Raw genomic sequence first — 25,453 nt, forward strand, 5'->3', positions numbered from 1 at the left:
AGAGTTAGAACTAATTAAGAGCTTCAGGTATACATTTCTAGCATGGATACATGTGTGTGTGCACGTGTGTGTGTGTGTGTGTGTACATATATGTACCCTATACATTATAACCTAAATTATTTTATATTAACAATATTTGATTAATATTTTCTATTTAAGTATAAATACACTCGTAATAGCTAATTTATATGTCAATTTGGCTAGGCCACAGCTCCCAGATTATTTGCTTAAACATTATATGTTGCTGTGAAGTTTTTTTTAGATAATATTAATATTTAAATCGTATCCAAGCTCCAATATAACGTCAGCCTACCTTGAAAATTTTGAACTTGCCAGGCCCCACAATCATGTGAGCCAATTTATTAAAATAAATAAATAAATAATCCCCCCATCTTCTTTCATATATACATACATACATAAATCTTCTATTGGGTCTGCTTCTCTGGAGGACCCTGACTAATATGGTACCTAATCATTTCCAAGTCTATATGGCATTCTATTGAATGCATAATTCATAAAGCCATACCCTATTATTGGAAATTTACTTGGCTTACAGTTTCTACTGTTATTTAAAAAGCTATATATTAAATGTCTTTTTGTGTCTTACAGAAACATATAATGCTATTTTGTTTCCAAACATAATTTCAAGAGGACATTTTCAGGTTACAATGAGACACATGTTAAACTTTTTGGTATTTGTCATATTTTCCTTCAGTGTTACGAATACATTACTTCTTAAGCATCAAGTCAGAAATCCATTTTACTCACCCTTAGGAAAACATAAGGAATTGTGATTATTCCTAAGAATAGTTTATATTTGTTTCCAGCATTAAATTACCTTCTCAGTGACAGCATGCCTCAAATGCGCTATGGAAAACGTTCCTCACATTGCTGTCCTTCTCTTCACATTTACCACCATCTAAAACATTATATGCTGTACTAATTTATCTGATTATTTTCTGTCTCCTTAAGATTAGAATATAAAGACCTGCATGGATTTTTGTCTTCTTTGTTCACTGATGTAGCATTACTACCCTGAACAGTACTCAGGATACATAACAGGGTCTCAATAAATACTGGCTAAATGAAAGAAAACTTGTGTTTTAATTAATGAGAGAAAGGGTGATAGTCAATTGCGTATACAAAAGAAGGAAGAGAATAAAATCAAGTTTGGAAATGTCTATTTGGAACTGTCTAAATATCTAAGTGCTCCACATTTCTGCCTTATTTTTCTCTCTGCATTGCCCTCACCCTTTCAAGAGTCTAGTTGTTGTCATGGAGACGGTGTGCTCTGACACCTCTACTCATTATTGGAGACATCTAGAGATGTCCTTTTAGACTAAGAAAAACAAAATTATATCACTGAACTACTATTCTCTTTGTGTAGTTACAGAGAACTCTTTCTAGTACAAAGAAAGTTCCCGAGCCTCCCCAAAGGATCTATTAAGATTATCCATCCAATCATATCTATTCTAATGATTTCTTTTTCCAGATTGGACCACATATATTTTTTAGTGTATATGGTGGGAAACACATTTCAAAAGCCATACAAATGCCAAAATTTTCTACCTACAATTAAAAATATCTCCTATAAGAATGCTCTGGTATCTAAAGAATTATGTGTGCAAAGATAATTATATAAAAACTTCAGGGCAGTATTTTCATTACAAAGAAGAAATATAAATAATTTAAGTTTCCAAACTGGTGGTATTTACTAACAAATTGAGACATAAAACATATAAATTCAGTCACTAAACATGACCATTAGAGACAGCTATAATGAATGAAAATGGTAGATTACAACTGTTTTTGCAAGTTTACTTATGTGCTTATGTTTGAATGGTTATCTACGTGTCATTTTTTCTTTTCATCTTCATATTTTTCATAATATCCATAAGTAACCTTTTCAAAGTAGAGAAAGTGTTTCTGTACCAGCTTTATTGCCTTAGACGATACAAGGAAAAAACCAAACACCTTATTATTTGACTTACATTGTCCAGTCCAATCACAGTATGTCTGGTGCTGTATTTTTTTTTTTTTTTTTGGCCCCAGGGGCTCTGTCCCCATTGTTGCCTGAGGTTGATTGCCAAAAGTGATTACATCCAAGATTCCTTAGTGACTTTTAAAACTGGACTCCAAAGACTCTTTTGTTTGTTGACTCTTGACTTCTTTTATAGATGAATATTTAGGGCCAAACATGTTTTTCTGACCAATAAGTTTACACCAGGTATTTCTTATTTCTTAACTTTAGCCAACAAGAGAACAAGAACATAGCTTCTTAGATTAAAATGGCAGAAGCCCTTTCATGGAAAAAAAAAACTGTGCAAAAGGGCTCTGGGCATTTCTAGTGCCTTTTCTGGGTGAGTGTATTTCCCTGAGAAAACTTAGCATTCATATGTCTCCACAGTAATATTCCTGTTCAACCTCTTACTGTGAGCTTCTGTAAATAAACCATCCGCAGATGTCATGAAATAACTTACTGTTTAAAGGGTAAGTATGAACATTTTTTACGTTGGTTATTTTCAGTGTATTTTAGTGTATACTTGTAAATATACTGGCAGAAAGAGAGATGTGGGTGGGAAGTGTAATGATATATTTCTCTTTTTAAGTAATGTGTTAGGCTTAAATAATCAATATGTCAAATACTTATGTTAGTATTTGATGGAAATGCTGGAAATCATTACTAATTCTGGGTTGGAAATACTCAAAAATAAAATTCCTCCTCACCACACACACAGGTATGCAAAAAATATATAAATTCAAGTGCACACAGATGCATAATAGCAGCAGACTGAAATATTACATGAGATTTTATTATGTATTTCTGATCTCTTGCCAAATTGAAATATTTTCTGGAAATTAAATATGCAAAGCAGTATTGAGTCAATATGATTATGACGATATTGTTAAATATTTAATATTTATGCAAGACTGGATTCAGGGAAAGCAAGATACTAAAGATGAAAGATAGTCTGGAGACCCAAACAAAGCTGAATCCAATACCAAGAGAACTACTGGATGCTATATTGAGATAGTGAAAAACAAGAAAACAGGACAGAGGTTCTAAGTGTGAGTTACAGAGTCACCTTCTGATTATGTTATGCTCAAAAGGGTATTAGCTTCCTATCCAGCTTTACCTATCCTGAGCCTAAATTAAGATCTCTCCCATGTGATGGTGTTCCTCTACCAAGGAGACTTTGCTCAGTGTGTTGGGTGTATAGTAGCGGAAGACAGCACTTATTTGATCTGACGAGAAAGAGAAAAACACTGATTTTTTAAAGCTCTTGTAGTACATGTATTAGGGCTTTCTGAGGGAACTGTTCTAAAACCATTTTTAAAATGGCTTATTTTGTTCTGCACATGCATCCCACATCTTAAAGTATAATTTAAAAATAGCTTAAAATGGCTTATTTTATATCTCTTTTGCATTTAATAAAGGTAAGAAAAATTGAAGCTCTTAAGGTATTACTTAAAAATTAGAAACCTGTGAATATCTAACAATATGATAGAGAATACATTTAAAAAAAAATCTTCTACCTAGCTATTGAACTTAGCCCAGAATAACAGAATCTCTAGTCTTCAGTCTTATTATTTCACTGAAAGAAATATTTAAAAAAACATTGAGGGATCAGTATACTAAAAGAAATAAAGAATAAGATGGGAAAACTAGCCAGTTGCACTTCGTCAACTTTTAATCTCCGTCAGCCCTAATATTACACCTGAATTGAGGAGTAAGGAATTATATAGAGAGTGGCACAAATTTAGTTTTTGCTCTTGATATAGCCTTACACCAGTTGTGTCAACATAATTATTAACACTGTCCCCACCTTTGTTTCTCACACATCTTGGTTTAGATAATAAACTATGTGGTAACCCCAGCTTTGTTTCAATTACCAATAGACAGAATACTGTCTTCATGAAACTAAAACATTCGGGTAAGATGTGCACCACAAACACAGTACAGGGATTAAAGAACTGGGACTCTAGGGTTTCTCTGGCCACTTATCCAGAAAATAGTGGCCACATACTTTACCTCTTTGTAAATCAGCTTTTTCATTTTTTAAGTGCAGATAATATACCTCCCTACTTCACAGGTTGTCCTAAGGATTATATTAGTTATATATGTAATACACTTAAAACAGTGCCTGAAGCATAGCAAGAGATTTGTGTTTGTTATTATTATGATTATACTGGGTTAAATCATAGGAACATACCTGATTAAGCACTTTAAAAAATCTGATGAGGTGACAACTAGGACAGTAACAGATTGAGAAATGAATGCATGTTGTAGAATAGAATCAAAGAATGTGGACCTGAAGGAAATGAAAAAAGGGGAGAATACTGCAGGTGAGGATATTCAGCAATTTTTGTCCTGACTTTTCTCTATGTTATATAACTGGTTCTAACCTGAGAAGCTAGTAAAACTGAACGCATGAAAGCATAGTTTTTACATTTTTCAGCAGTTTATTTTTTATAATCGAAATTGCCTTGCACTGTGATAAAAGAGCACTGAAAAATAATCAGATGGCACTGCACAGCATTATCCAAAGAGTAGATATAAGATTTACATAATGAAGCAAAGAAGAGGCATATAAAATTATAAATGCTTTAGGGTCAAAAGATGGTTTTCTCTTATAATGAATAACCAATAATTTAAAAGCAATCAAAAAGCAAATAAACATACATCTCAGAGGGAATTGAAATGCTTCACTTGGATCCTGACATAAATTTTAAGATTTTAACAATTCCCAATTTTTAATTTCCAAATTTTAAAACATAGAAATGAAACTAAAGCAAATTTTTAATGTAGCTTATGAGTTGCAGGAAAACATTCGGCAGCACAAAAACAATTCATATTTCAAAAAATAATTCAATTCAATAAAAAGGCACAACTCAGAATAAAAGTTAACATGTTTAATAGAAATACCTAATATAGATGACGGCGCAATGGATGCAGCAAACCACCACCATGGCACGTGTCTACCTATGTTAACAAACCTGCACAACCTGTGCATTTACCTCAAAACTTAAAGTATAATAAATAAATTTTTTTAATGTTTAATACACTATAATTTAATTCCTATAGAAGATTAATAAAGAAAAGTTATTCTATAGTTCATTAACTAAAATTTGTAAAATAATTTTATTTAGCCATTTTGCTTAAATAGATCGGGGATTTCAACTTACTAAAACATACATACATACATATATTATTTATATTTTCAGTATAAACTTCTGCAGATCAACTAGTAAAACCTATGATGTTGGATAAATGGAACGTGCATGAGAGTGTTCATCATTAGCTGCTTTTGTTATTGAATGCTGCAGTTCAAGTTCCTCTGACATTTAAATTTAGTTTTGGAAAAATCCAGAAGTCGCTCATGAGAAACCACACAGCAATAACAACATTCATCCTTCTGGGACTGACAGAAGATCCTCAGCTGCAGGTTCTGCTTTTCTTGTTTCTGTTTGTCACCTACACGTTAAGTGTAACAGGGAACCTGACCATCATCACCCTCACCATGTTGGATCCCCACCTGAAAACACCCATGTATTTTTTTCTCCAAAATTTCTCTTTCTTAGAAATCTCATTTACAACTGCCTGTGTTCCAAGATTCCTATACAGTATCTCAACTGGGGACAGAACAATAACGTATAATGCATGTGTCATTCAACTGTTTTTTACAGATCTCTTTGGGGTCACTGAATTTTTTCTTTTGGCTACCATGTCATATGATCGCTATGTGGCCATCTGCAAACCCTTGCATTATATGACAATTATGAGACACAAAGTGTGCAAAACAATGGTTATTTGTTGTTGGATGGCAGCACTTATGATTATCCTCCCACCACTTAGCTTAGATTTTCGTCTAGAATTCTGTGACTCTAATGTCATCAATCATTTTGGCTGTGATGCATTGCCTATTCTGAAAATATCATGCTCAGACACATGGTTAATTGAGCAGATGGTTATAGCCTCTGCCGTGTTAACCTTCATCATCACTCTGGTATTTGTAGTTCTCTCCTACATATATATCATGAGAACGATTCTAAAATTCCCTTCTGTTCAACAAAAGAAAAAAGCCTTTTCTACCTGTTCTTCACACATTATTGTGGTTTCCATCACTTATGGCAGCTGCATCTTCATCTATATCAAGCCATCTGCAAAGGAAGAAGTAAACATTAACAAAGGTGTGTCAGTGCTTATTTCTTCCATATCACCTATGTTGAATCCTTTCATATATACCCTGAGGAATAAGCAAGTTAAACAAGCCTTTCATGACGCACTCAAAAAAACTGCATTTCTCTTAAAAAAGTAAAGTGTACCTAAGTTGAAAAATCAATACAAAAGATCTGCTTCGTATTTTTCATAAAGCCAATAACCAACTTTGTAAGTTCTTAGTCTATAGAGCAATCAGGCTGACTGCATAGTCATTTCATTGTTAATTTTTTATTAACTTATTTACTGAGAAATTAATTATTGAATAATACTCTATGATAGACAAAATATAGCACTTTCAGTTGTTAACCGGATTAAATCACTCCTTTTTCCTTCTTTCCAGATGTTTTTCTCTGATAATTTTATAATATGGTGTGAAAAGTCATTTTTTTCCAACCTCTATGAGAAGTTATTCTTTCCCCAACCCACCCACCCCACCCCACCCCACCCCCACCCCACCCCCACCCTACCCCCGCTTGGAGACAGAGTCCTGCTCTGTTGCCCAGGCTGGAGTGCAGTGGCACGATCTTGACTCACTGCAACCTCCACTTCCCAGGTTCAAGCATTCTCATGCCTCGGCCTCCCGAGTAGCTGGGACTACAAGCATGTGCCACCATGTCCAGCTAATCTTTGTATTTTTAGTAGAGACGGGATTTCACCATGTTGGCTAGGCTGATCTCAAACTCTTGGCCTCAAGTGACCCACCCACCTCAGCCTCCCAAAGTGCTGGGATTACAGACGTGAGCCACTGCACCTGGACTATGAGAAGTCATTCTTAATCAAGATACAAATTCCTTCCCCCATTGAGAAACAGTCAGATTTAACTAACAAACTTTAAAATATCTATAGCAAAAAGAGAAAATTTAAGAAAAAATATGACGGAGGAAACGTAAGTAAAAGAATAGCTTTATGGTACAGTTAACATGAAAGGTTTAATATCATAAATATATACAAAGTTTCTATGAATCAAGAAAAGCAATAAATTTACTATAAATACCAATAAAATATTAGACATTTGCTGCAAAATAAAATTACCTATAACAATAGGAAAGGATGAACAACTTCATTATTAGCCTTAGATTTAAACATTAAAGTCATATATATTCCACCCAACACATTTGCACAAACTAAATTTTTTGTAGGTTCAATGTTAGCAAGTATGCTAACACTTAAAGTGAAACAGGTACTTTAATGCACAATTTACTTGAAAACATTGGAATTTATATTTACTAACAGTACGGATAACATTTCACCTAGAAATCAACATCTAGGGTTATATACCAGAATCTAATTGCCAATAAGTCTACTCATTGCAGTCACTTTGTAATAGTAAAAGGCTGAGAATTACCAAATGAACATCACTTGGCAATGTGTAAATCAATTAGGGAATTACAGCATAAGATGTAGTATTCATCAAATGATATAGAACTTGATCTTATAATGGAAGGATATTGAAAGTTTTTTAAACTATTTGCAAGATAATACATATATCATTATGTCATTTAGGAAAAATGAAATCCTATGTTGATCATAAATGCATAAAGATAGATGATACATGTTTTAGCCATCCCTTTCCCATCCCATGATCACCAAATACAATAATCATGTTGCACTATGCACAGTACATATTTGTTAAGTGAATGAACAAATGAATAATTGCCTGTATGAAAATTCGAATAGATGGATAAATCATTCTGTGTAAATAGAAATGAAATGTAAAAACACACTATACAGTTTATACTATTCATCTTGGGAGAATAGTGAGTGACATAAAAATCAAGAATATTCACCTATTTTCTAAGCCCATGTCATTCGCTTCTATTGGTAATATTTGACAAATGCCTCTTGCTCTGTTTATCAGCCTACATTAAACTTTGGGGGTGAAGGGAAAAAATTGTTCACCCAGTGAACAATTTTATCAAACTGAATGTTTCAGGAAAGTTGTTTCCATTCTAATTTCAGTGGAGAAACTCAAAACTCCCCAAAAGTTAATTACTGCATTCTATTACCCAATCCACAGTGTTTTTAATTCAGGGTTGTGATCTAAATCAGGCCAGAGTTCATCAAGACTTTTTCTGGAAGTCTGATACATTGTACATTCTTTCTCTGATATGGTGTGAAAAAGTGAAGTCTGACACTGCTATGTTTACACTTTCTATCAGCAAAGGAACTACCCTGAGTACCAGGCCAGCACACAGATACGGTTAGAGCACACATATAAGTGAGTCACACGGAAATGCAGACAGTACCCTTATTCCCTCATGGACCTCTGGATCAAACTATCTGAAAGGTTCATTCCACAAGTTATATGAACTCTATCAATAATTTATTTGGAGTATTTGTATGTATATTGATGTATTTCTTACATCAATTTACGTTGTTTTGGTCACTTGCCAATAAAAGATACTTATTCATCAGAAATTGCTACCAAAAGTAGCAGAAAGAGGTGACAGATCTAAAAACTATAATTGTGCAAATAAATGTAAGAAAGGAGAAATTTAGAAATTCTTCTTCTATTGTAATGAACAAATTGGTTAAACTGCCACCAGGCTTGTGTTGAGAATGCAGAATTTGTGTCTAGCAAAACTACAGCAATAGGGGACATAGTGGAAAAATTTTAGGGTGGTTCACTCTAAGTGGCTTTCTATAGTCATCAAAATAGTCATACACTAGAGAAAAATAAAACTTACTTGAAACTGACTCATAGAAAAAAGAAAAGATATTAAATTATTTCTCAGAATTCCTGTAAATTGGTAATCTACAGCCTTAAAAGCTTGAAAAAGTCAGTTTTTCATATTGCAAGTTCAAGTTGGGGAGGGATAGCATGGGGAGAAATGCCAGATATAGGTGAAGGGGAGGGAGGCAGCAAATCACACTGCCACGTATGCACCTATGCAACAACCTTGCATGTTTTTCACATGTACCCCAAAACCTAAAATGCAGTTAAAAAAAAAAAAAGTTAATGAAAACAAGTTTGGAATAAAGAACTCTAGTAAGAAATAATATGGGATATGGCACCTATAATAGGTTTGATTATTCAGGCCCTGTTTCGCGTTCCCTGCGACAACTGGTAAAGATTGACTCCAGTTTACGAAAAAGTAGGAGGGATCCATTCTGGAGACACAAGGCAGATGAAAGTTGCTTCCCTATACCTGGCCATTGATTTGAATTGTGTCCAGTTCATGATCAAGTCTAAGACAGTTACTAATGAGAGGTACGAATAAAGCACCAGAAAAGAGCTGGCTGTTATGTCACAAGTCTTCAGATTCATTTCTGAATCTGACTTGAAAATATCTTCAGCTTTGCTTCTATAATGACTTGGCTCATAAATGAAGAGTGAATGGGGATATATTGTCAAGACAACATTGGAGTCTTTCATTCATTTATCATTTTTTCCCAGCATATAATATTTTGTACTGTCAAGTAACAGCAAAGAGCACTATCAGAGAAGAATGCAGGAAACCATAGAGCATTATAACATCATGAAACCAAACTGATTCATCTAGAATTCTTCCTCTTGGCTCATTTTGGCATATGTTGTCTTGATTATCTCCACAACTCAGCATCTTCAGCCCTTTCCTACTAATCCTTCCATTCAACTACCTTTTATGATAAAGTCTCATATTTACTATACTGTTTATTTATTAGAAATTTACCGTAGATTTTTTTTATTGTACTTTAGGTTCAACACCCACCTATAAGTGAAAACATGTGGTGTTTGATTTTCTGTTCTTGTGTCAGTTTGCTGAGAATGATGGTTTCCAGATTCATCCATGTCTCTACAAAGAACATGAACTTGTCATTTTTTATGGCTGCATAGTATTCCATGGTGTATATGTGCCACATTTTCCTTAACATAGATTTTTACCTATGCTAGTATTTTTATTTGAATTGCTTTACACAAACCTAATTTTTGAAATAATGCTTATTATTTTTAATTTGTGATTTTTACCTAATACAAAGTTTTTCATGGTTGCATGTATTGTGCATGAACAATGCCAAAGAAACACCAACTCTGTCCAACAGCTTATGATTGCTTAGCTCCTCAGAAAATCTCAAGACACATACACTTCCATTTTCACCAAGAAGGGAACTATTAGTTTTGTACAAATCCCTGTGGTGGAAAGATTTATCACCCATTTCAAGTATGTGCACTCTGACAAGATGAAGAGTATTTCCCAAATTTCAAAACCACAGGCACCTGGATTGGCCACCAATTGATTCACTCCAGTTCTTGAGCAGTTAATTCTTGTTATGCCTTCCAATTAGAACATGACACATTTTTGTGGACTAGTAACTGCTATACATTATTTTCCTGATTATTACAAAAGCAAATAATGAAAAAGTCATTTTCATTATCACCTTCTCTCTCTAGCATGGTATATTGGGTTGTGTTGGATGTGGCCAACATAATTTAATAATAGCTTTCATATCTGAGGAAAGATCCACCTACAACTAATAAAAGCATTTCAACATTATCCAATATTCCTGGACTTAAAGGAAAATGAAATTTGGGTTTGCCTTTTGAGAGTTATTTATTATGTGCTATGCATTCTACAGTATTTTCAAAAGCATGTATACTAAAACGTGTACAATTTCAAAGGGTAACTTTTATGATACATAAATTATATCTCAATTTATTTTAAATAGAATTTTAAAAAATTTTTAAAGCATATGTAGAGGAAGAAGAATGCTTGTGGAAATCAGGGTATCAAAAATATATACATATTGTAATAAACATGCATTGTTTTAGTTTCAGTTTTTGTTTTATTCTGCTCAGCACCTTTTCTCCTTTCTCATAATAAACAATATAAGGCAAAACAAACAGACTAACAAAAAAACAGGTTTATCTTATAGTTGATTCCAAAAGTAAATAATGTAGTCTAGGATAATTCACATTGTATGTTCTGTTTGTCTAGCTACAGTAGTGGCTTAAAAATGACCCTATGAGAACAAGCAGATCTTAATTTTTCCTGAAAATCCTAGGGACCAGATAACTTTTCTTCTTCTCATTGATGTTATATAAGGATATTATATATAGAACTGCTGTCACAAATATTGCTAGTATAAAGGGAGCCAGCATGAGGATAGAGTCACACTGAGAAGAGTAGAACCTAGAAATTCTTAAGGAGATAGAAACAGGAAAAAAAAAGTGCTAACATGAATTTCTGAATCATAGTGTACCAAGCACCAGCCCTACAATCAGACTTCTTGTCTCACATCAATCAACAGTCTATCGTCTCTAACAAGTTGAAAATAGGTGTTTCATACTCACAACCAAAAATTTCTAGCTGAAAAAAGAAGCTTCATCACCCTACATGCCTCCACAGCACTTTGAGCTTTCCTAGGGTTGCAAACAATAGAAGTCACAACAAATTGTTTTATTAATGGACTAGGGAGTCATGGTTATCTGGTTGTATCATTTGCAAAATCATACAAGCAGAGGTGGAAAATGCTTCCACATTTGAGCTTGCCTTCCCTGTTTCTGCTTTTGGAACACAATTGTTATGTGAAGATGCGAGGGCTCACCTGCTGGAAATATGTGTGGGCTATCCAGCGCAAACATCAACCACCAGGCATGTGAGTAGGACTGCCCAAAACAGATCTGCCCTCAGATGACTTACTATGATTGGTAATGATTGGTAATGCCTAACTGAGCCAAACCAGCATGGAGTAGAGATGAGCTGCCTCAGCAGAGCCCTAACCAAATTGACAATTCACAGAATTATAAGCAAAAGAAAAATGGCTATTAGTTTAAACCACTAAGTTTTAAGATAGTTTGTCCTGCAGCAAAGGGTAACATATAGAAACTGGCCTAGAATAAGGTAAGAAGAAAAGAAATTTATGCCAAAATATAAATGCTCTGATAAACTTAATTAAGCAAGTCTAGAATGTGATCAGGAGCAGAGATGAGATGAGCAGTAGGAAGGGTCTTTCCCAAAGATTGCAGTACTGTCCAGTGTTCTCTTCTGCTAAAAAGAACTTTCATTTTAAGCTGTTGTCATTGAGCCAGATGTTGGCAAGGTTGTAAGGATATATGACATGGTTCGGGTCTGTGTCCTCACCCAAATCTCATGTCAAAATGTATTCCTCAATGTTGGAGGTGTAGCCTGATGGGAGGTGACTGGGTCATGGGGGTGGATTTCTCATGAATGGGTTAACACCATCCCCTTGGTACTGTTCTCATGACAGTGAGTAAGTTCTCATGAGATCTGGTCATTTAAAAGTGTGTAGCACCTCCCCGCTTGCTCTTTCTTGCTCCTGCCCTGGCCATATGACATGTCTGCTCCCCCTTGGCCTTCTGCTATGATTCTAAGTTTCCTGAGGCCTCCCTGAAGCCAAACAGATTCCAGCACTATGCTTCCTGTACAGCCTGCAGAAAAAGTGAGCCAATGAAACCTCTTTTCTTTATAAATTACCCAGTCTCAGGTATTTCTTTATAGCAATGTAAGAACAGCCTAATACAATATCTAATCTCACCTTCCTTCATTTTTATATCAGTCACTAAGATTTGAAGTACCAGCTTTAAGAATCCAATTAGCTCATCTAAAACCATGTACCTATGCCTTGGGTTTTGCAGAGAGTACAAGTGAGGGAGAAGGAAAGTAAAACTTACTTGGGTAAACAACTAAGAGACCAGTCCTCAGAGAAACTGCCTGCCTGAAAAATCACAGCTATAGGCAAAAATAGAGCAGCCTGGGGAAAATTCAGACTACAGCTGCACCAGTAAGCCACAGATAAGCAGGCAGGCAGGCAAAGTCCAGCATAGAGGCCCTTTTGTTCTTTGCATGATTAACAAGCTCCCAGGAAAAAGTTTCCTCCCCTTTTCAGATAGGTACACGGTGGGCTTCGTGGGAGCTTGCACAGGGAGAAGGCAGGCTTACCTAAAACAAACACACAGTTATACAAACAAAGAAAATGGTGCTTCATAGGGACATGCCCACAGCTGCATAAGATAAGGGGAGCTGCATAGACAGCTTTACTGATAAGAGAAGTTACTCGAACTGCTACAGAGATGAGAAGAATTTCTTATAAAAGTTCTTGAATTCAATTTTAAAAATGGCAATCCACTCAGATTCTCCTCTCCACTGCACAGAGCTTTCTTCTTTCACTTATTAAACTTTCGCTCCAACCTCACCCTTGTGTCTGTGCTCATGCATCATCTTGGATGTGAGATGAAGAACTCCGGGTAATAACTCACAGGAGAGACTATTACATTGTCGTATTTTGGTGAGACTGTAACAGAAGGATGTTCAAAATGTACATCTGAAATGTATGTTTCATCAACCTTGTAAAGCTAATGAAAACAATAATGTATGCTTTTGAACATTCATTTTGTATGTACAAACACAAGTATGTGTGTGTGTTTGTATGTGTGTGAGAGAGAGAGACAGAGAAGGCTTAAGAATCCATTTGTCTTTACCCTAAGGAATAAAACTGAATTACAAACATTTCATCCAGAAATTGAGAAAATGCTCAATGAAAAAAATGATGGTTGTATGTCAAAGGAACATAGGATCCAACCGAAAGAGCTCTCTTTAGCAAAGCTGGACTATACTGAGTAACAAAATAAAGTAGCATTCATTACAACCCACAGTACAAAAACAAACAGCTATATTTCATACTGATATAAACAAATAACTGAATGAATAAATGGAAAAGAAGAAAAACTCCCATGGAGAAGAATTCCAAGTAGTTTATGTTGATACAACACCTCCAAAAAGGTGGAACATACCTTTTATTCTTTAAATGGGGGCTTCTCAGAGTGACTTCTTTCCAAAGAGTATCATATAAAAAGGTGGGAAAATATTAACAATAAAATTTAAATTTGTACCCTCATTGTAGATGTTTCACAAATCAATATATTATTAAAAGTGAAATGGAAATGTTTAGAAGAAAAAAAACCAAATGGATACTTCACCGTTACACCATAATTAAAAGAAAAAGTTTATAAGATTCTCTTTGTAACTAAGAAAAATAATGACATTTGTGTCCTTGAAGATACCATGAGTAAGAGTATCCTCAAGGGAAGGAAGGGAATAAGCATATAAGTTGGATAAGAATATCTTCAAGAGAGTAAGGGAATAAGACTATAAGTTGAAAAATCTAAATACACATTTCCTACATAGGACAATAATAAAGAATACCTTTTGGGGTTTAAATATACATAATTTTTTTTAAAACACAACAGATATTTCTGAAAACCTTTTGTTTAATGGGATAACTGCTACAAAGATTGTGGATTTGTTTGCAAATTTTCTTTCTACTAGAATAAGAATAAAAAAGTCAGATAATCAATTCACTGGTTTCAGTATCTTTTTTGGATAATTTGGATACCTGGAATCTTTCAAAGTGGACAAATTAGATTTTCACATCTTTAATCCCTTGAAGGAATTAATTCAATTTAGAAGACATCCTTTTGGAAATAAGAATATCTCAATTCTATTCAAACTTCAAGTACCCCTACTTAAGAATAAACTTGAAGAGGAAGAATTTGTACTCTTCTTCATACTTTTAATGGCTACAGTATTTTATTTCACAGTTCAATTTTCTAGGACTTCTTCCTAAGAACTCCATATCTATATATAGGAAATACTTTTAACTATCTTATATAGGATTATCTTTAAGATATATAATTTTATTACTAGAGTATCAACAGTTTTATTTACTCTTAGCTTGCTTGTTAGTTACTATACCTAAGTAATCAATACTGGAAAAATATTACAAGGTACATTTTCAGCTACAGATTCAGAGTGGCCACGTTAACTTATTTAGTACCCTGATTTGAAGTAAATTCTAAAATGCCCATTATAGTTTCTAGAAAGATATTCAATACTAGTGGCACAAGAAAAATAAAATAGAGAAGATGGAATAAGTTCTGATCTTCTTCCTTCAAGGATGTAGCCACAGCTATGATTTTTCTAACCACAGATATAATAGTAAGCCATTTTAACCTAGAGAAAATACCTTGCTGAAGATTAAGAGGAAAGACTCTTAACCCTACTCTGAATATTTTTTCCATGTGGGGGTTTAATCTATTAAAGCATAACTCTCAAAAAGGGAAAAAATGACTCAAACAACTCTTAAATCAACACATAAATTTTCTTCAATTAAATTAACAGTGAAATCAGTAGGAGAGTAATGCTGTTTCAAAGAATAATTAAACAAAGATAAAACAATCAAATAAAGATAAAAACAATCAAAAGTTTTTATCAAAAGACTGCTGAAACAAATTTTTTAATAGATATTAAGTTGGCTAATGTCATATACTATCATAAAACTATAATCTTTTATGTTTCCTACTGAACAGAAATCTACAAGTTAGTGTGTTACTTTATGATGTCTGGATTCTTGGCAAATAGTAAATAGCAAAGTAAAATGCATATGCATTTTCCTATATAATTAACTAATTTTTGGATAAATTTGTTAAATAATAGAATTGTAAAAATAGGATGTCATTCTCTTGTTTATTTCTAAGATTTGGAAAGTTTTTCTTAATTCATTTGTGCAATTCTCCTGGCTTCCCTCCTTTCTATTTTTTCTCCTGGTGTTGAAAAGTGGCATATCTGACAAGTGAGTTTTGCTGTTGTTTGTTGTTGTTGTTGTTGCTGTTTATACTTTAAGTTCTGGGGTACATGTGCTGAACGTGCAGGTTTGTTACATAGGTATACATGTGCCATGGTAGTTTGCTGCACCTGTCAATCCATCGTCTAGGTTTTAAGCCCTGCATGCATTAGGTATTTGTCCTAATACTCTTCCTCTCCTTCCCTCCAACCCTCCAACAGGCCCTCAGTGTACGATGTGCCCCTCCCTGTGTTTATGTGTTCCCATTGTTCAACTCCCACTTATGAGTGAGAACATGCAGTGTTTGGTTTTCTGTTCCTGTGTTAGTTTGCTGAGAACGATGGTTTTCAGCTTCATCCATGTCCCTGCAAAGGACATGAACTCATCCTTCTTGATGGCTGCATAGTATTCCATGGTGTATATGTGCCACATTTTCTTTATCCAGGCTATCATTGATGGGCATTTGGGTTGGTTAAAAGTGAGTTTTAAACAAGGATACAGGTTTTCTATTTCCTTGCCCCTTTTATATTGTCCTTCTGCAGATGGATGTGACACTGGTCAAAGTCATGCAATAAAAAGTTTTGCCCCAGGTTGTGGAAGAGGTTTGGATTTCCGGCACTGCCAATCTAGTATATATTATTAATGTATGGGTTTCTCATTTAGATGTTCAAAAGCATGATTTCAATATCTCCATAATAAAACTGATATTTTAATGGCCCATTCACTTGCCTACTTTATCTCACTAGTTGACACAGAACTCAAGCAAGGAATAGGGTGAAGTCCCTTCACATCCTACTAGCTTAAAAAATGATGCATTAGAGACCTATATATTTGTGTGAATATAATGTGGTATTATACATTGGAAGCAAAATGTGGTAATACATTGAAATTCTAAAATGTGAGTGAACTTTGTCTCAGAAATTCCACACTTGATGATTTATACTAAGGAAATAGATGGTGTTTATATAAAATAATTATTGGGAAATTTTAATATATAATTTAAAATAATTACAATATACTTTTTCCATAAAAAATATAATACAGAAAAGTAATGATGCAATTTTATATTTTTAACATTTTTCACTTAGCAAATGACTACTTCCAAGTATATGTACATATTTTTTCACTGAAAACATAGACATAAAGCGATTTTGTTATCTTTTATTAACACTTTGTTATCTATGGTTTGAAGAATAGCCAGAATTGTCTTTTCATCAGGCAACTATTGTTTTGCATTTGGAATGTATCTAATCAAATCGATGCATCTTGCTGTCTCCAAGGACACTGTTCCCACTGCTGCCTTTGTTAGGTATTTTGCCAAAATCCAGTGAATGTTCAGCTATGTTTGAATTTGGCCACAAGGGACTCTTTATCTTCAGGGATGAAGATAAGAGACTAACATAAGAGATTAATATAAAGCAGTCATCTTTAGTCACAGGTAAAAATCTATACTTGCCCACAGACATCAGAAATCATCTCTTTCAAAATCTGAAAATCGCCTCACAATTTCTTGAACATTAAAAATAAATATCCCTTTATTTCAGCTTAGAGATATAAGAAATTGTTTCCCAGGCTTAAAGTGGAATTGTATCTTTAAGGAGAGTCTGTTGTCATCTCAGAGAGCACCATCTACTGCAAAAAAATTGTGGATGTGTATGTCTTCATGAGAGAGGCATTAGTGCACACATTTGATCCCACTTATATTTTCAACTCTGTCTTTGGGACTACCAGGAATACACTATCAACTAAAGTCATGGTTGCCTTCCACAAGAGTAAGTTTGTTTTTGTTTGGTAACTTCAGTTTCTTTCCTCTTCCAACATTCAATTTCCTTGGTCTCTGTAAAATGTCATACTTGTCTGTTTAAAAATCAGAGATGACAGTAAATTAATGTGAGCATCTCAAGAAAAGAAGACAGGCATTTCTGATGTCATTTTGCTCTACAAAAATTAAATGTGAAGAGACTGGACTAATGGAAATATTTATTACAGGCATCGGTAAGAGATGGGTTAGCTGTTGTTCACTGTTTATCCTCAGTATCTACAGTAGTACCAGCCATATCACAGGTGCTCAAGAAATACGTGTTGGATGAATTCATGAGTGTTCACAGAAACAGGATAATTTGAAGGGCAAACAGAAGTGAACTGCCCCACAATGTCATTCTCAACAATCCATATGCATCTTAAACCAAGATATAACCACAACATCTTTCATTAGCGTGCCAAATTATCTGCAATGCTTTCATTAATGACCACTAAGATAATTATAAATGCAAATATTCTCTAAAGTATACTAAATTGAAAACACACCTAAATTAAATTGGTTTATAAAAACATTTGTTTAATATTTGGGTGTCACAGAAAATAACTATTAGTTATTAGAAAGAGAGGAGACTTTTGCGATTTGGGACATTGCTCTGAGGCAAAATGCTACAGGTAAGCAATGAGAGCTTAAGAAGTTTCTCAATTTGGTTCATAAAGCTCCATTCCTATGTGATTCTACCTAATAGGCTACTAAATAACAGCTAAATATTTCTCCCCTGAACCTGGATTAGTGATCCTTTCCTGTAGATATGCCTATAAAGCATATCTATTTTCCTATCGATAGTAATCTAATGCTGTCATTTGTTATCATCTTAATAAAAACAGCATGCCTTAATTCACCAACCTAAGGAAAACACACTTCTAAGTTTCTTGCGGGGTATAGGAAATAACTGAAATCAAAATATACCAAACCAATTAATTTTGTCATGGAAGATCCTTTTCTACCTTGGAATGGAAAAAAAAAACAGAACTCTATTTACAAAATAGGCTCCTTATGTACAAAAGGAAATAGATGCCCATATAATTAGTTAACTAACTAATTATAGTTGAGAAAGAAATGTGAAATACCTATTGTGTTATGTCCTAAATTTTAGTCTCTGCACTCTGCCCTTAACATTTCATTAGTAGAAAAATAAATAAATAAATAAAAACATTTCATTAGCAGAACATTGAACATGTTATTAGAGGCATCAAAATTCACAAACTTTATGAAGAATGCATGAGAGAAAGCAGACTAGGCACAGTGACCATTGATTAGTGGTGTCATGCATTAGCATAAAAATTAAAGCAAGTTTTGGAGCAAAAAGAGGAAAAGAAAGAAAAAGAACATGAAGAAGAAAAAGAGGTTGGAGTAGTGATTAACTTACTATCTGCCATGCATTCAGCATGGATTATCTCAAATCAATTCTCACAATAATTCCATAACTAGATATTACTGAGAAACTCCTCAGGTTAAAAAGGACAAGCAGGTTGACAACACCCACAGTCTGACTCTAGAGACTGTGTGAAAAACACAGGAAATACACTTCCTCTTACATCATTCCACAGGAAAGCATTACAGAGAGTTTGAGTCAAACTTGTATATTATGTTTATAAACCTGTGTATATTAAAGGCAGTGTCAAAAATCAGTGCATTTTTACTACTAGGCTCATATAAAAAGAAAAAATATTATTATTAAAGTTTATTCTAAAAGCCTACTAAACCTTTTTAAAGAAGATACTTTTTGGTGTATAAGACAAACATGACATTCATTCTTTTCTTATTTCCACAAATTTTTCAAAAGCACTTACTATGCTTCTGGAAATAAGCTTGTTTCTGGGAACACAGCAATGTTCAAAATAAAATTTGTAACATAATTTGACAATCTAGTATTGTGCTTTAATAAGAATAATCAGAAGCTATTATGTGAGTAGTAAGATGAAAAATTAATCTCATCTTGAAGAATTATAAATGTCATTGTAAAAAAAATTAAATAAAGTAACTATAGGTGAATTTCTGGTGGAACTGATAAGCTGAAACTTGAAAGAGGGCTATTGGAGGTTAGCACAATCAGAGAGAAGGGAACTTCCACAGATAATTTTAAGGATGGGCTTTTGTTGTTACAGTTAGTAGATAAGTGAAGCAAATTGAACTCAGAAACATAAAACTAGCAACCTGACTCCATAGACTATACTATATTTTTTGTTGTTGTTTTGGGTTTTTTTTCTTTTTCAATTTTTATTTTTAATTCTGGGATACATGTGCAGGATGTACAGGTAAATGTGTGCCATGGTGGTTTGCTGCACCTACCAACCCATCACCTAGGTATTGAGCCCAGCATGCATTAGCTCCTTCTCCTAATGCTCTCCCTCCCCCACCTCACCTTCTGACAGACACAGTGTGTGTTGTTCCCCCTCCTGTGTTCATGTTTTATCATTGTTCAGCTCCCACTTATGAGTGAGAACATGCAGTGTTTGGTTTTCTGTTCCTGCATTAGTTTGCTGAGAATAATGGCTTCCAGCTTCATTCATGTCCCCACAAAGGACATGAATGCATTCTTTTTTATGGCTGCATAGTATTCCATGGTGTGTATATACCATATTTTCTTTATCCAGTCTATTGTTGATGGGTATTTCGATTGAATCTGTTATCTTGCTAGCAGCCAGAGCAACTGTACTAGACAACAGGATAAGAAATTAGGTAAATTGTAAGAATAAATACTGGTAATTTAGAAAGATCTTCATATGCTAACTAAGGAGCTTAAATATTGTAATGAGGTAAAAGGAAATAATTTATAGTATTAAAGTTAATGTTTCAGTTAACAAAATCTTCTTTTAGAAACTCTGAAAATATAAATACAACTGATTTTAAAATTTAACTTAATATCTATTTCTTTCCTCCCTATCAAACCTCACCACATCCTACTAGTGGATTATGTCCGTCTCTCTGTGTTGCTGCCCTCAACCCAAATTCCTCTTAATCCTGGTACAGTTACATAGTTCCAGTGTGTTAAGACTACAGAAATGTCAGTTTTCATCAGGACTGGCATTCACAGGAACATCAGTCAACTCTTCTGGTTCTCAGACACCTGTTCAGGGCATCATTGCTGTGGGATCTCTTTTTTCCCAGGCCTATAATGCCCTTCAAGTACAGTTGTTCTCTGCTAGGTTTAAGACACTTTTATTGTTCCTGTGGCAAACTGCAATACAGGAAAATTTGTGAAATAGCTAAAGTTCTTCTTTACTTTTATGTAACTGCTAGCCATGGGAATATCCTTCGGCTAATGCTATATGATGTTAAAAATGAGACAATGTATATGACTTTCTAAAGCCATTTTAGCCTATATTCAAAAAGCAGTTAATTATTTCCTACTGTTATTCCCATTAGATCTCCATAAGGAAAAAGAATTGCAGGAATATATCTCCTTTTTCCTTCCTTCTACTCTTCTGGCCCCCTATTAGTGGAAGATGACAGAGGGCCAGTCAGAGACCTCATTCAGAGTGATAAACTCTCTAAACTATTCTCTAACTCTCTACTCCTCTGCTGAAGAGATTTTATAAATTATGTAAGGATGAGCTTTGTCATTATTTATTCTCCTGCATAAAAATATTATTGACTGAAAATATTTTATTAATCACAATGCTTGGTACATTTGAAACTCCAAACAATGAATGTAGTCTTTCTTCTCCTCTCCACAATTCTTCCCTAAAGCCAAAACAAATTAACTTATGAGTGGAAAAAAGTGAATCAAGAATTTCAAGGAAATGCAGAGTATGGAAAGAATGTTAGTTAACAATAGATCTAAAACTTTTTCCATAATACGCAGGGGAAGATTAGTCTTATCAGGGCTTTAGAAAAATAATTCTGATTCCATTCATCTTAAAAGACTGAATGAGAGAAGCCAAAATGTTAAGCAAAGGTTAACATGCATTTGTGGTATTTCAGCTATGAGTTAAAAACACAAGAGTAAAGTCTGTGTCGTGAGTAAGCAAGAGAAGGAAACAAATTAACAAAATATTAAGAATACAGAAATGACAGGACTTGGCGATAAACTAAAAATGGGAAAAAGAAAAAGAAGCAAAAATGTCCTTATGAGAGATTTAGTATTAACAGGGAAAGAAAAATAATAATGAGTGCCTCATTTGAAATCTTGAAATATGTACATTTAGAAGACTCTCAATAGAAGATAATAAGAGAAAATAAGAATGCTCAATATAGTAAGTAGCATAAATATTTTAACTCTATTATCTAAACTTACCAGTATAACAAAAATTGTGCATATGATTTTTATCTAAATTTTGTACATATGAAAAAACACAAGATAAAGAAATTAAGCAAATTGTTCAAGGGCATTCAAAAAGTAAAAGCAAAAGCCTTAGTCAGACCTCCTAAGTGTGATCTAGATGACCAAGAATAAGTTTAATGTTGAAGTCAGGAAACTATAAGATATATTTTTCCTACAGATATAAATTTGGGAATTAACAGCCTATTACTAGTCACTATTCATAGCAATTTCCTAGAGATAAAGAGCTGGATGAAAGAAAGGATGGCCTAGAAAAGAGATTTCAGGTGTACCAACAACTATAGATATTGGTAAAGAAAAAGAAGCCACAAAGGAGAATAACAAAGAGCATAGTGTTAAGAAAAAATTTAGGAGCAGCACTATTCACAATATTCACAATAGCAAAGACATGGAATCAACTTAAATGCCCCATCAGTGGTAGACTGGGTAAAAAACCTGTAGTGCATACATACTATGCAATACTATGCAGCTATAAAAAGAACAAGATTATGTCCTTTGCAGGAACATGGATGGAGCTTTAGGCCATTATCCTTAGCAAACTAACACAGAAACAGAAAACAAAATACTGCATGTTCTCACAAATGGGAGCCAAATGATAATAACACATAAACATATAGAGAGGAACAACACACGCTGGGGTCTCATCAGAAGGTGAAGGGTTGGAGGAGGGAGAGCATCAGAAAAAATAACTAATGGATATTAGGCTTAATACCTGGGTGATTAAATAATCTATACAACAAACCCCGATGACATAAGCTTACACATATAACAAATCTGTCCATGTACCCCTGAACTTAAAAGTTTAAAAAAAAAAAAAAAGGAATGTTTTCAAAAAGCAGAGTTAGCCTTTCAACATCCAAATGGTGTCTTATTTAAGTTAAGAATTTATTCCCACCCAGGGAAATAAATCATAGATTTAGAATATTAGAGCTGGGATGATTATTAGAGATCATCTAATATAATTTTATCATATTAAAGATGAGAAATACTGAGGCCTGGAGGCTTGTACCTTTTTTAAGGCTTAAAAAAAGAAGAAAGAAAATGTGAGACACTGGAAATTGAACTGTAAAATTTTTCATGAAGTTTACAGTTCACAGTCTTACATGCAGGAGACAGTTTGAGTTAAATGAAGACTAAATTGTGTTTAATTAATGAAGCAAGTGGAGGCTATTGGTGACCTTGTCTAGAATAGTTTAAATGGTAAAATCAGATGAGTTGATGTATCAGTGGAAAACAGAAAAGTTGAGACAATTACCAAGTAGATAGAATTTAAAAGGAAGTGAAAAGTGGAAGTACATTTAAGAAATAGCTTAGCTTTTTAAACATGACATTACAAATTGTTATTGTCATTTATAGTAAGGCGACAGAATGTATTCCAAACTGAAACAGGGCAGATCAAAACCAGAAAAATTCAGGGATATGGCTCTTCAGCTCTGTAAACATACTTCTAACATTCCCTGTAATAAACTCCAAATCAAAACTATCACTATAGAATTATTACAAGAAGTTGAAATATGCCACTGCCAGATGCATTTAAAAAGAAACATGGGAAATTCATTTAAGAATTTTAATACCAAAAATCTGCTTTTATGGATAACCCGTTGGTGGAAACAAAGGAAGAGAATCCTCAAGATCTAGAGAATATGGAACTATAGCAGCTAGTTAGAGGGCACTAGGTTTTCACTGTTAAAGAAATCCAAAAGGAAAGTAATTAACCAGATGATACAATTCCAGACTTCCTCTTATAAATAGGGGAGAAATTCTTTGTGGTATGAGGATATCCTAGGAAGCATAAAAATATACAACATAGACTTCTTATTCTAACATTAGGAGAAAAATATAGCCAAAGATAAATATACAAATATAAAAAGGATTTAAATCATTTTCTACCTTGACTTTAACACATTTAAATGTATATTAAAGAAAATGTATCTAGTAAAAATTATTTAAACACACCTCAAAAGAGCTAGACTGCAACTATGTGGTAAGTATTCATTGTCAGTTTAATAATTAGTACACATTTGAACTTTAATATTAGGATCCTTTGACAAAGACCATTGTTAGCTTATTTGGGGACTTGTCTACCAAAAGCATGTCTGCGGATAAAAAGTTTGGGAAGGCAGGATTGCCATCCAAAAGTGACTGATTAAAAGGAGATTTTTTTCAATGACATTTATAAGATAATATGTTGAACTTATACCAATTAAAGCTCAACTGTATATTCATTAGATGCAGCAGTATAAAATATGCGATTCAAAGACGAATGAATAGTTTGTGGGACACAAAGAGGAGGTGATCAAATGTCAGCATGTGTCGTATGTTTGCTTCTCCACTAGTCAGTTGTATAGGAATCACTCTCAAGTTTACTTCTCTTGAGGTTAGGAGCTGGCTAGAACTCTGGAACTCCTCATAGAAAGTCTTCCTTACTGTTTCCAGCAGATTGGACAAGAGACAACAATCAAGGATGAAGAATCAAACAGCAATAACAACCTTCATCTTACTGGGACTGACAGATGACACTCAGCTGCAAATTCTGCTTTTTGTCTTTCTATTTCTTTCTTACATGTTGAGTTTATCTGGAAACCTAACCATCATCACCCTCACCCTGATTGATTCTCACCTTAAAACACCTATGTATCGTTTTCTCCAAAATTTCTCCTTCCTAGAAATTTCATTCACAACTGCTTGTGTTCCCAGATTCATGTATAGCATATCTTCTGGGGACAAGTCCATTACCTATGATGCTTGTGTCAGTCAATTGTTGTTTACAGACCTCTTTGCGGTGACAGAGTTTTTTCTCCTGGCTACCATGTCCTATGACCGCTATGTGGCCATCTGTAAACCACTGCATTACATGACCATCATGAACAACAGAATCTGCAAGAACTTCATACTTTTCTGTTGGGTAGCAGCACTGATCATCATTCTCCCACCAATTAGTTTGGGTTTGGGCCTGGAATTCTGTGGCTCAAACGTTATTGATCATTTTTGCTGTGATGCATCTCCTATTCTAAGGATCTCTTGCTCAGACACATGGTTGATCGAGCAGATGGTGATAGTGTGTGCCGTGCTGACATTCATCATCACCCTCATGTGTGTATTTCTTTCCTACGTTTATATTATTGAAACTATTCTAAGAATATCCTCTTCCCAGCAAAGGAAAAAGGCCTTTTCCACTTGTTCTTCCCACATGATTGTTGTTTCCATTACTTATGGTAGCTGCATCTTCATTTATGTCAAGCCTTCAGCCAAGGATCAGGTGGCTATTAATAAAAGGATTTCACTCATTATTACTTCTATTTCACCAATGTTGAATCCCTTTATTTACACGCTAAGAAACAAGCAAGTGAAGCAAGCTTTCAATGACTCAATTAAAAAAATAGCATTCCTCTCAAAGATGTAAAGGAAAAACGGTTGATATATCCAACTAAAAGGAAGAATGAGCACAAAACCTGGTGCCTTTGATATTTCTCCATATATTTTATTCTTCATTCATATCGATAATCACAATTTCTCTTTAAACTTGTTTATTGTGAACTCTGACTATTCCATTCTTTATCTCCAT

The 25,453-nt window shown here is 34.1% G+C and overlaps 2 protein-coding genes across 2 annotated transcripts; both read left to right on the forward strand.

Moving 5' to 3' along the window:
* The first annotated feature begins 5,381 nt into the window (after window positions 1–5,381).
* Window positions 5,382–6,320, forward strand: LOC105716032 (olfactory receptor 6C68). The gene has a single exon (XM_012450566.2). It carries the CDS (start codon window positions 5,382–5,384, stop codon window positions 6,318–6,320), a length of 939 nt encoding a protein of 312 aa, XP_012305989.1.
* An 18,032-nt stretch (window positions 6,321–24,352) lies between these two features.
* Window positions 24,353–25,291, forward strand: LOC105716033 (olfactory receptor 6C2-like). Its single transcript, XM_012450567.2, has one exon. It carries the CDS (start codon window positions 24,353–24,355, stop codon window positions 25,289–25,291), a length of 939 nt encoding a protein of 312 aa, XP_012305990.2.
* Window positions 25,292–25,453: the final 162 nt, after the last annotated feature.

The sequence above is a fragment of the Aotus nancymaae genome, unplaced genomic scaffold (assembly GCF_030222135.1).
Source record: "Aotus nancymaae isolate 86718 unplaced genomic scaffold, 86718_ANA_hifiasm-v0.15.2.pri h1tg000016l, whole genome shotgun sequence".
Taxonomy (NCBI): domain Eukaryota; kingdom Metazoa; phylum Chordata; class Mammalia; order Primates; family Aotidae; genus Aotus; species Aotus nancymaae.